The sequence below is a fragment of the Rhinolophus hipposideros genome, assembly GCF_964194185.1.
Source record: "Rhinolophus hipposideros genome assembly, chromosome: 23".
Lineage (NCBI taxonomy): Eukaryota > Metazoa > Chordata > Mammalia > Chiroptera > Rhinolophidae > Rhinolophus > Rhinolophus hipposideros.
The window spans coordinates 6,341,610-6,353,975 of NC_138069.1; the positions used below are offsets into that span (position 1 = coordinate 6,341,610).

The 12,366-nt window shown below is 36.5% G+C and overlaps 1 protein-coding gene across 2 annotated transcripts in view; it reads left to right on the plus strand.

Annotated features, from left to right (window-relative positions):
• UIMC1 (ubiquitin interaction motif containing 1) overlaps positions 1-12,366 on the plus strand; it is a 95,889-nt gene that overhangs the window by 34,097 nt on the left and 49,426 nt on the right. The window contains exons 4-6 of one of the 2 annotated variants that reach the window (XM_081036214.1): positions 6,120-6,244; positions 6,942-7,047; positions 7,363-8,096. In XM_081036214.1, coding sequence (XP_080892340.1) covers positions 6,120-6,244; positions 6,942-7,047; positions 7,363-8,096 — 965 coding nt within the window. The remainder of the gene's footprint in view (positions 1-6,119; positions 6,245-6,941; positions 7,048-7,362; positions 8,097-12,366) is intronic. The other variant, XM_081036215.1, reaches the window with a different exon arrangement.

The following is a 12,366-nucleotide window of genomic DNA, read 5'->3' on the forward strand; positions in this document are numbered from 1 at the left end:
GTATGTTTTTAAATATTTTCCTATTTTTTGTTCTCTGAGCTTTCTGGATCTAAGATTTAGTATTTGACATTAATTTGGGGGAAATTCTGCGTCATTGTTTCACATACTGCTTTTGCTCTTCTCTCTCTTTTCCCTCTGGTAATTCCATGATGTGTGTGTTACACATTTTGTAGTTGTCCCACAGTCCTTGGATAGTCTGCTTTATTCTTTTCAGTCTTTGTTCTCTTTATCTCGTTTTGGAGGTTTCTATTACTATATCCTCAACCTCAGATTCTTTTCTCAGTTGTGTTCAATCTACTAATTGAAGACATTCCTCATTTCTGTTAGTGTGTTTTTGATCTGTAGCATTTCTCTTTGGTTCTTTCTTAGGATTTACATCTCTATTCACATTGCCCATCTGGCCTTGCATGCTCTCTACTTTATCCATTAGAGCCTTTTAGCATATTAATCATAGTTGCTTTAAATTCCCAGTCTGATAATTCCAACATCTCTACCATGTCTGGTTCTGGTTCTGATGCTTACTCTGTGTTTTTTTTTTTTGTTTTTTGTTTTGCCTTTTAGTGTGTCTTGTAATTTTTTCTTGATAGCTAGACATGATGTACCAGGTAAAAGAGACTACTGTAAATAGGCCTTTTAGTAATGGGGGTAAGCTGAAGCATTTGGTAGTTCTATGATTAGGTCTCAGTCTTTCAGTGAGCCTGTGCCTCTGGACTGTGAACTTCACAAGTGTTTCCAGTTTTTTTCCTTTTCCTCTTAGGTGGGACAGGATGGCTAGAGTAGGTTGGAGTTTGGTATTGCCCTTTTCCTGGGTCAGTTAGACTCTGATCAATTCAAGTTCTGGTTAACTAGTTTCTCCTAGGACAGATCTTGTTAAAAAGAACAAGGTACTCTGGCGTATTTCACAATAGTTCCTTTTTCCCTCCCCATGCGATGCTCAAGGGGAATTTCCCTCCATATTTATTGTGAGAACCTGGTTGAGCTCTTCAAGATAAAACTCACATAAAAGTGTGGGGGCCGCCTATGAGAGTTCCCCTGGAGGTTTTAACTCTTAGAATTGTCCACACTGAGCCTCCAGCAATTTTTCAATTATAGTTTTCCTACCCTGGCACTGGTTTCTGTGGCAGTTTCCAGTATTGAATCTGCTCTGATAAGCCATGAACCTGTATTCCCCTCTCTCTCCACCTTGAGGGCAGCAGTTTGTCCTGTGTCCTTCCCTCACAGGGATCCAAGAAGAGTTGTTGACTTTTCAGTCTATTCAATTTTGTACTTACTGTTAGGACAGAGTGGCAACTTCCAAGTTCTTTACATGTACAACCAGAAATTGCTGAGTAGTCCCCATTATACTCATTCAGCTTTTACACACTTTATCATTTTCATGCCTTTATGATTAGCATTTTGGTAACTTCTGAGTCTCTTGAGTTAACATGCTGTAATTTATTTAACCATTGCCTTGTTTTAGGCATTTAAGTCAGTGCTCTTATAGATAATAGTGTAGTGAACATCTTTTTGTGTTTAGCATTTTTCTTTTTTTTCAGTGATTGCTTAGGGTAAATTCCCAGAAGTGGTATTACTTTGCTTGAGAATGTGCATCTGTAAGGGTTATGACACAGTGCCTTTTTGCTTTCAAAAGTGTCTTATAAAATTACATTGTAACTGACAATATATAGGTATATCAGTTTTACCACAGTTGCAGAGTTATATCTGTTTTAGAAAAGAAAGTTCATAGGAAAAGATTTGGGTGGGAAAATAATTTATCTTGTATATTTTTTTGTTATGTGAAATATTTTTCAGCCATTTTAAATACTCACAAATTATACTATAGGTTCTCTTGATATGTACTATCTGGTTTGTGTTCTGGATTGTTAATAGTCTGTTTGCACATCTCAGTGGGAGGCTACCCTGAATGTTGGGAAATGTTAATCTTCATAAATTTTGACCAGCATAATCAACTTCACCCAAATTGTATACTGCTCTGTTTAGCTTAGCAGAATCATTTCATAAGATGAATGGAGCCGGTTCAGCTGGGGAGTCTAAAAAGGTTGATACTTGCTGATGATTTCCTTAAGGAAGCATGCTCCCAGGTGGGATTCCAATGTTTTTATATAGTAGAGAGGTCAGGTAAAATGTTTTAATTAACGGTGATGTTTATTGGATTTTAGTCTCAGATTAAGGTTTATAAGTGAGAATAAGAGACAGTAACTAATAAATGAATATCTTTTTAACTCTGATGTAATTCTGATTGATTTAATTCTGAGTGGTTAGGGTAAATTTGTAATGGTGGCTTTGTCAAGTTCTGTGGCTGTGTGCTGTCAGTAATGACTTAGATAATCTGAATTAAAGTTTTGGATTTCTTTAACATGTAATGAATAAATTAATTATTAGTAGTAACAATTATTGGGTACCAGTGTGCCAAGTAGTATTCTAAGTGTTTTGTTTTTTTTTAATTGGGGAAGGGGAACAGGACTTTATTGGGGAACAGTGTGTACTTCCAGGATTTTTTTTCCAAGTCAAGTTGTTGTCCTTTCAGTCTTAGTTGTGGAGGGCGCAACTCAGTCTAAGTGTTTTACATGTATTAAATTATTTAATCATCAACAGCCTTAAATATTATTACCTCTATTTTATGTATGTTTGAACTAAAGTATAACAAAATCATGATATTTACATGAGAATCCCTAAAGTGAAGGGTGTACTTACTTTACATGCATGTCCACAACATATTAAAAGAAGGAGGAGGAGAGATGAACAGAACCAGACCAGTATCCAGGTACCAGAGGATAAGTAAGCTGCTTAAGATTGCACAACTAAAGAGGAAAAATCAAGATTTAAGCCCAGAATCACACTGTGTTACTGAATTAAAGTTTTTGTTTTAGTGGTGGGGCAAGAGGGCAGAGTCTGGAGAATACTTCAGTTAATGCAGCAAAGCCTCATCTCTCCAGAACCTTTAGGATTATTTAGGATGTTTTGAAAAGCCAAGTATTACGAAGAACTCAGACTTACTTCTTTTGTATTACATGATCTTTGGTACTCTTAAATTGAACATAAAGGATATAATCACTTTTTCTTGATGATTTATTAGTGACTGTGTTAGGAATGCCGATCTGTTTCATTTTAGCTCGTCTAAAGTGGCATATAATGGTATCTCATTTTTGACTTGCCTGATTAACGATCTTTTCATGTGCTTACTGGTTATTCTGATATTTTCTTTTGTGGAGTATCTGTTCAGATCCCTTGCTCATTATTTTTCAAATTAGATTTCTTGTTTCTTATTGAATTACAGAATTTCTTTATATATTTTGGATACAAGTTCTTTGTCAGATTATATGTATTATGAATATGTTTCCCCATTTTGTAGCTTACCTTTTTATTTTCTTAACAAAGAGAAGTTTTAAATTTTGGTTGGGTCCTTTTTTTTTTTCTTTTAATGTTTTTTTCTTTCTGGGTCTAAGCAATCTTTGACTACCCCAAGGTTATAAAGATTTTCACCTATGTTTTTTTCTAGCACTTTCACAGTTTTAGCTTTTACATTTAGACATATCCATTTTGAGTTAATTTTTGTATATAGTGTGAGGTAAGGGTTTTAAGGTTCATTTTTTTATATAGTATGAGGTTATCAGCACCATGCTCTAACCAACGGAGCTAATGGGTTACCCCATTACGTTTTTTGTTTTTTTTTTTTTACGAGTATTCTTTGATAGAGTTCACCAGTGATGAATTTTGGATGTCTCTGGGATTTTGTTTATGGAAAGATTTTAAATTACAAATTAAATTTCTTTAATAGGTATAAAGATATTCAGATTTTGTTTCTTCTTGTGTAAGTTTCTGTAATTTGTGTTTTTCAGTGATTTTTTTTGTTTGTTTGTCCGCTAAGTCAGTGTTTCTCAATCCTTTTTTCATTGTTGTTCTCCAAGGATTCTTTTTAGACTTTTTTTTTCTTAACTACCTCATGAACTTTTAATACCACTGGTAGTGCTATATGTCCTGGTTTATGTACTGATTATATATCTGTTTTAAAGAGAGAGAGATTTTTTTGACCTTCAAGAACCAATTCTTGTCCACTTTGGGATGATGTCACCCCTGGTGAGAATGCATGATCCAAGTTGTCAAATTTATTGGCATAAAACTGTCCATGTTATTCCCTTACTATTGTTATTTTCCTGACTGTAGAATCTGTGGTGATGTATCCCCTCTTTCATTCCTGATATTGTTAATTTGTGTTTTCTTTTTTTACCTTGATAAGCCTACTTAGTTTTATAAATTTTATTGACCTTTTTATAGAACCAATTTTTGTTTCTAATTTTTTCTCTCTAGTGTATATCATCTTCTATTTTGTTGATTTCTGCTCTTTATATTTGTTTCTACTTACTTTGGGTTAATTTCACTCTTTATTTTCTAGTTTCTTAAAGTGGGAGGCTTTTGGATCACTGATTTTAAACTTTTCTAATACGATCCTGTAAAGCTATACATTTCTCTGTAAACATTGCATTAGGTGCACCCCACAAATTTTGATGTTTTCATTCTCATTAAAGTTATTTCAAATTCCATTGTGTGCATTTTTTAATGTTTGGATTGAATTTTAGGAATCCCTCACCCTTAATGATTTTATTTTACTTTTTAAAAATATGTATAACATTTACATGATTCTGTAAGTCTGAAAGATACACAAAAAGGTATAGTCAGAGAAGAGTCACTCCCTCTTACCCCTTTCACCTGTTCCCAATTGCATGTAGGTAACCGCGTGGATTGGTTTCTGACTTACCCTGCTGGTGTCAATTTTTTTTGCAAAAACAAACAGGTGTATGTATTTTTAAAAATTTCTCTTTTCTTACACAAAAGGTAGCATACTATATATACACTATTTTGTACTTTGCTTTTTTTTTTTTCCTTTTAAACTAATATCATTTTGAAATCATTCTATTCCTGGTCTATAGATATCTTTCTGATTCTTTTTTTAGTTATATATATATATATATATATACACACACACATACATACATACATACATATACACACACCAGAGTTTGTTTAAGCATTGTCCTGTGTGGGTCATTAAGTAGATTCCAGTATTTTATAAATTCAAACAATGCTGCGATGAAAAATGCAGTGCTCATTTTCTTTTCTTCTAATTAGAAGTCTATCTTTAGAGTAAATTGCTGGAATTGGTATTGCTGGGCCATATATGTAGTTTGTTAGACATTGCCAAAATCCTCTCCATGTGCATTACACAAAATGGTGATATTCTGTCATTTCTTTTACATTTTTATTAGCTGGAATAATTTTTTTAAAGAGAAACTTCTCTTCATCTATTTCGTTACCCAGTATAGCTTGTGTTGGAAGAATAAAACAAAAGCTTGATTCTCTGTTCTTTTATTTATCAGTTTTCAAAATAATTGATTCACTAACATTCTTCAACAATGACCAGTTGTTTTTTTTTGAGTATCCTGAACTTACAGATTTAAACATACTTAATGTATTTTAATTTATTGCATTCCTTATTTTTATTGATGTTCGTCCCAGTTGTTCCATTTTTGACTAGTGAGAACCTTTTTAAGTTGACTGTTAAATCTTTTGATATGACCCTAGTAGTGTCTGATAGATTTCTTTGCTCACAGGTACGACATATTTTAGTTCATCTTCTACATTTCTAGCTCCAGACTTGGAATCGCCATTTCTCCAAGATAGCCCAGTTACTTTTAATGGGAAATGGTGTTTGTAGATCACATTCTGGTCAGTAAGGATGGTCTTTTCTACTGGGTAAATAAGAGGATTCTGAAGACTAATATGATTCTGGTTGAGCATAAAGCAGTGTGATATGTAACAAAAAGTGCTGGAGTGGAAGTTCATCTGTTTATTCATTCACTAAATACTTGACAATAAACAAAATAAGCAAGAACTCTGCCTTCACGGGAGCTCAGTCTAATTAACCCAAGATTCTTGTTGTAACTTCTGCTACTGATCTTGGCCAACACCTTACCTTTTGGGGCTTTCCTTGTTTATAAGATTATAAAATTGTATTAAATGGTCTGTAGTGTCTTCACTTGAGAAGTTTAATAATTCTATTTCTTGCCTCCATGCTTATTCATTGTTTGTTGTGTCCCTCCCCCTCCCCTATCCTCTTACAGAAATGACAGAAGACGAGCAGTTTGCTCTGGCTCTCAAAATGAGTGAGCAGGAAGCTAGGGAGGTGAACAGCCAGGAGGAGGAGGAAGAAGAGCTCTTGAGGAAAGCCATTGCGGAAAGCCTTAATGTAAATATGCTATGTTGAAACAGTTTATGAGGATTGATAAGCGATATTCTTTTACTTCTGTGGTGTTATGGGGGTTTCAACTAATAGTTCCCATAATAATTTTTAAAGCCCATGTTGAATTGTTGGTGAACCCAATTTGAAGTGTTGTGTTAATTCTATGTGAAAGAGTTTTCTTCCACTTACAGATTTTCAGTCTATGGCCTAAGAGAGCCGTAGTAGTTGGCAGCTTCTGAAAAGAGTTACCAATTACTAAGAAACCAAAAGGGGAAAGATAAGATGCTTACCTCCCCTGTTTTGTGGGGAGAGCAAAGGGAATGAGAACCAAAGGTGGGTTATAGAGAGAAAGAATGGACAGTTTTAAATTTTTTCAAATAATGTTAAGTGATGATTTGAATACTCGTATGTGTAATTGAAATTAATTTAAATGTGAAGGATATTTGTCGATGGTAAATCCAGAGCCATTTATGCCATCCACTTCTCTGTACTAGAACGGGGTTTAGTATAGTGATCTAATACAGCATTGTGCACATAGTAAACAGTCAGCACACATTGTGGAATTTATTTGAACCGAGCATCTGCATTTTAAAGAGGAGAATCTCTTAGGGACAGTGGCCTCCCCTTTTTGTCCTTCCCGTGACCCTTCATGCATAGCTATTGTAATAATAAACCTGGTCTGGTGTGGGATCACTTGTTTCAGAGTTGCCGGCCTTCTGATGCTTCTGCTACTAGATCTCGACCTCTGGCCACTGGACCATCTTCACAGTCCCACCAAGAGAAAACCACAGACTCTGGGACCACTGAAGGCATGTCTCCCTATTCTGACTCCTTGCATTCATCAAGTAGAACCATATCACAGGGATCTCATACTGAGAGTAGATATACAGAAATTCCCGAAATTCCTTGGGTGGTATTAAAGAGGTTAAATCAGAAAGTAGTTGAGATCTCACTAATATCCAGCATACTTTCATCTCCAAGGAAAAACCAACGTTTGGTTAAACCCAAAGAAGAGCCTTTTTTTTTAACCCACATTATGTAATTCTTGGTAAGTGAGAACTTACCAAGCCCTCTTAATAAAAAACAGTTTGTCCTTAGCCCTACTTTTTCTCAAATACCTACAGGCATATGGCAGCTGGTACCTCCATCACTGTTTAAAGGCTCACATATCAGTCAGGGAAACGAGGCTGAGGAAAGAGAGGAGCCTTGGGACCACACTGAAAACACTGAAGAGGAGCCTGTCTCTGGCAGCTCAGGAAGCTGGGACCAGTCAAGCCAGCCAGTGTTTGAGAATGAGAACGTTAAATGTTTTGACAGATGTACTGGCCACTTGGCTGAGCACACACAGTGTGGGAAGCCACAGGAAAGTACTGGGAGGCGTTGTGCTTTTCACGAAGCTGCGCAGGGTAGGGGGGACACATCTAGGCACTGTCTGCCTACCTCAGTGGATGCCAAGGGTCTCCAGAACAGTGGGGGCACTGTGCACTACTTCTGGGGTATTCCATTCTGTCCTGCTGGAGTAGACCCCAATCAATACACCCAGGTCATTCTCTGCCAGTTGGAGGTTTATCAAAAGAGCCTGAAAATGGCTCAGAGGCAGCTCTTTAAAAAAAAAGGATTTGGGGAACCAGTGTTACCTAGACCTTCTCTGACCCAGAATGAATGTGGCCAAGATCAGGCTAGTGAAAAAAATGAAGGCATCTCAGAAGATATGGGAGATGAAGACAAAGAGGAGGAGAGGCAGGAGTCTAGGGCATCTGTCTGGCACTCAAAAACCAAGGATTTCCAAGAAAGCCCAATTAAAAGCTTGAAAGAGAAACTTTTGTTGGAGGAAGAACCAACAACCAGTCATGGTCAGGTAAGGGTCGGTGATGCTGTGATTAGGATGATTTATTCACAGATTAAACGAAGATTTTAGCTATCTGTTATTTTTATGATCTTTCCCCCCTTTATTTTTTTCCCCTCCCTTCTTCCGCCTTCCCTCCCACACACACACACCGGTTCAAGCCGTTGCTCAGTCTAGTTGTGTAGGATCCATCTCCCTGGCCAATGCTGGTATTATGAGCCTTGCGCTCCCCCGGCCGAGGCAGTCGGTCGCCGGTTGTTGGTAGGCCGCTCACAGCAGCTCAGGGCGGCTCTTGCCGGCTACCGGCTGCTCACGATGGCTGCCAGCCACTCATGCTGGCTGCCAGCTGCTCATGGCAGCACACAGCAGCTCACAGTGGTTGCCGGCCACTGACGCTGGCTACCAGCCACTCACCGCGGCGCACAGTAGCCTGCTGCAATACTCAGCGGCCCACGACAGCTCATGCCCACCTCCCGCTGCTCACAGCAGCCCAGCTCCAGGGAGAGCTGTTGTTCACAATCTTAGCTGTAGAGGGCGCAGCTCACTGGCCCACGTGGGAATCAAACTGGTGAGCTCAGCGTTAGGAGCAGGGTGCTCCAACCACCTGAGCCACCGGGCCGGCTCCCCCTTTATTTTTAACGTAACATACTCACTATGGAAAATTAGGAAAGTACAGAAGAATATAAAGAAAAAATTACCTATAATCCCAGCACCAAGAGGCAGTTAGTATTTGTATGTGTATAAAAATAGCTTTTATTTTTAATTTTTAAACAAAATGAAGACTCTTCTGTATAAGCTTTGTTCTCCCCCCCCCCACTTAAATAGTTTATCTTAGATCTTTTCCTATTAACTATGTTTGAAGACATTCTATCATATGGATGCACCATATTTATCTTTTGTGTTTTAAAATTTTTATTTCTAAAAAGTTAAATTTTGAATGGGTAATAATGTTTACACGGCTCAGAATTTTAAAAAGATATAAATAAATCGTTGGTCTCTTACTCTCATCCCCAGCCAACCAGTTCCCCTCTGTGGAATCAAGTTTTATTACTAGTTTCTAGTATATCCTTCCAAGATATTTCATGTAGTAGAATCAACTTTTACACAGAGCATAGCATACTCTACACATTGTTATGCCTTTTTCATTTAATATTTCTATGACATCATTCCATAACACTGCATAAAGAATTTCCTTTTTTGGATGTGTAATATGTTGGATAAATATTTTATCCAGTGCTTCTATAGGTGGACATTTAGGTTGTTTCCAATATTTTACTATTAAAAACACTACTGCAGTGATTACTCTTGTTCAGAAGATTTTTTTCACTCACATGGGAGATGCTAGAATAATTTGTTGTAGATGTAATTGATGGATTAAAGTATATATGCGTTTATAGTTTTGTTATCTGTTGTCAAATTGCCTTCCATAGAGGTTGTATAAATGTATACTGCAATGTATGATGTGTACGAGCTTACCCATATCCATACCCGTACAGTATTACCAGGATCTCTTGATCGTTGTTAATCTGAGAGAGAAAAAATACCTCAGTGCAGTCTAACTTGTCATTTTTCTTATTATGTGTGTAGTTGAGACTCATTTGTATTTTCTTTTCTGTGTTTTAGATATTGTGGGCATTTTTCTTTTCTGACAGTCTTTTGCTTAGTGGTTTGTAGGCATTCTTTGTGTGTTAGGGAAGTAGTCCTTTGTAACTGGAAGTAGAGGTAGTTTTCCAGTTTATTTTTTCCTCCACATAATGGTTTATTTTTGATTTTGCTTGTGGTGACCTTTACTGAAAACAGTCCCTTGTTTGGGGACACTTAGGTTGCCTTTTTTGCCGTTTTCTGATATCTAGGTTACATCTGAAAGCTTGTATTCATTTTTTGTCTGAATATTATAAAAGCAATCATATAATTTCAAACTCTATAAACTATAAAGTACTCTGTGTTGTGACTATACTTTTTTGTTGCTATTTCTGTTACTGGACTCTTGAGTTTTGGTTTGATTTTGCTGTTACCCTATTTGTTCTGTCTCTTATGATTAAGGTTCAAGAAATGATAGCTGTGAGAAATTTCATAATCGTGTACAGAGCATGGATTTGGAGTTCAAATTTTGACATTTTTGTTGTCGTAACTGGGTGCCTTTTAGCAAGCCATTTAACCTCTGAATCTCAGTTTTTACATGTGTAAAATCATATCTTTCATTAATTTTAATGATTAAAGTGAATTATGTAAAATGCCTAGTACAATGCTTAGGACACTCAGTAAATGGTAGTTTGCTCTAAGGGACCAGAAGGTCACCCGTTAAGAGTAACCCATGGGAATCATTCTTCATACACATTATGCAAAGAGTACTGTATGGGAAGAGAAAGCATTTTTCTTTACAGTTCTTCTAGTGACTTGCCTCTTTTCCAAAGGAAAGTTAGGTTATGCTTATGATAGCATCTTTTGTTTCTTAGTTCTTTGCAATTTAGAGATGCTTTCCCTTAAAAGAATAAATTAACTCCATAGAGTTAACACAATGATTTATTGTAATTCAAGTTGTTAGCTTGAAAAATCCCAGAGGCCAGAGTTCTAGAGCATATAGACTTGTGTCAAGTTCCAAAGTTTGAAAGCAGTGCCTTTGGAATAGTCTTGACGTGGTCACAACCTAGTGACTGGCCTTATTAGACTGAAGTTCTTACTTCACGAACAGGCCACCAAATACTACAAATAGTATTATTAATTGCTACTATTTGGCTGCAACAAACCAAATCATGATAGCTTAATTAAAAAGGGGACTTTATCATAAGGAAACAGGGTGCCTCATAAATTTTGAAACAGGATGGTATTCAAGCCTGGAGAAGGTACTGGGTCTAGAAAATCATCTGTAATTTTTCTGTATCTCAGTGCTAAATTGTATCTGCTTCAGCTTTCTCCTTGCAGACCATCTTCCTTTGCTTCTCTGTTTCATATGGTATAATAGTGGAAAACACTGATTGTCCGGCTCCCAAACTTAAATACAGTTTACAGGAGATTTACTCTCTTCCAGTTCCAATTTCAAATGTCTAGGAAAGGACTTATGGCCCATTTGGGGTTAATAGCCCTCGCCATCCCAGTTGGCTGTGGCCTGAAGGTGGTATGTGTCAAATTGTATGAATGACTATGAATCCACTGCTCTAATGCAGTGGAAGGAATGAGGGGCAGTCCTCAGTAAAAGGAGACCAGGCTGACAACATAGTAAGTATCCATTGTAATCATTAAAATTAATTTTAGAAATCACTTAGAACTATTGAAAAATGCTGAAAAGTTTGAAGAGTGAAGTTGAGAGCACCCACAGTCCTACTATCCAGTGATGTATTCCTTCATCTTTTTTTCTATACCTATATTTTGTATGGTTTAGATTATATTTTTATACATATTTTGTATTTCAAAGTAAAAACATTATTTAAACATTTCCTTGTGATGTTAAAATTATTTGTAGATTTTATTTTTTAATGACTACCTAATATTCTGGCCTATGATTTACCATAATGTTTTAACCATTTTCCTTTTGTTGGATGTTTTGGTTGTGGTAAACGTCTTTCTAAATAAAACTTTTCTTTATTTGAAACTAGTGTCCTTAGGGATAGGGAACCAGAAAAATGTGGGTGAGAGTTACGAACGTAAAAAAAAAAAAAAAGGACCTACTATTTATTGCCAGATTGCTTTTCAGAAAGATTGCTCAAATTTGTAGTCCTTCCTTCCAGCAATGTATGAGACTACTTCACTTCAGCCTTGCCAACATAGAATAGTATCTTTAAAAAACAAACAGAAATAAACTTAATAATGTTATAGACAAATAATGAAGGCGTTAACGATTGTAATTTCACCTCTTGTCTTGATCTTTTGCATTCAGGAACTGTGGGTAGAAAGAATTTGTTTTTTGTTTTGTTTTTTTCTTTAAAGTTTATTGGGGTGACAATAGTTAGTAAAGTTACATAGATTTCAGGTGTACAATTCTGTGATACATTATCTATATCTCACATTGTGTGTTGAAAGAATTTGTTTTTATTAAACATTTTCTATTGATTTTGGCTTCGCTGAAGCTGCCCACTTTTGAGACTACTTGGTTGATAGAGATAGCAAGACAGTGCCAGGACTCAGAAAAACATTCACCCTGGGGCAAATTGTTTATATGAGGGTTGTAAAAGCCTTAGAATCAGAGGGGAACTGGTTTCTGGCATCACTGAGGTCATAGGGAAGTTGTTAATGCAAAGGTCATCTTGATGTCTGTATAGCAGGGAGGTAGAGGGCTAGTAAATTG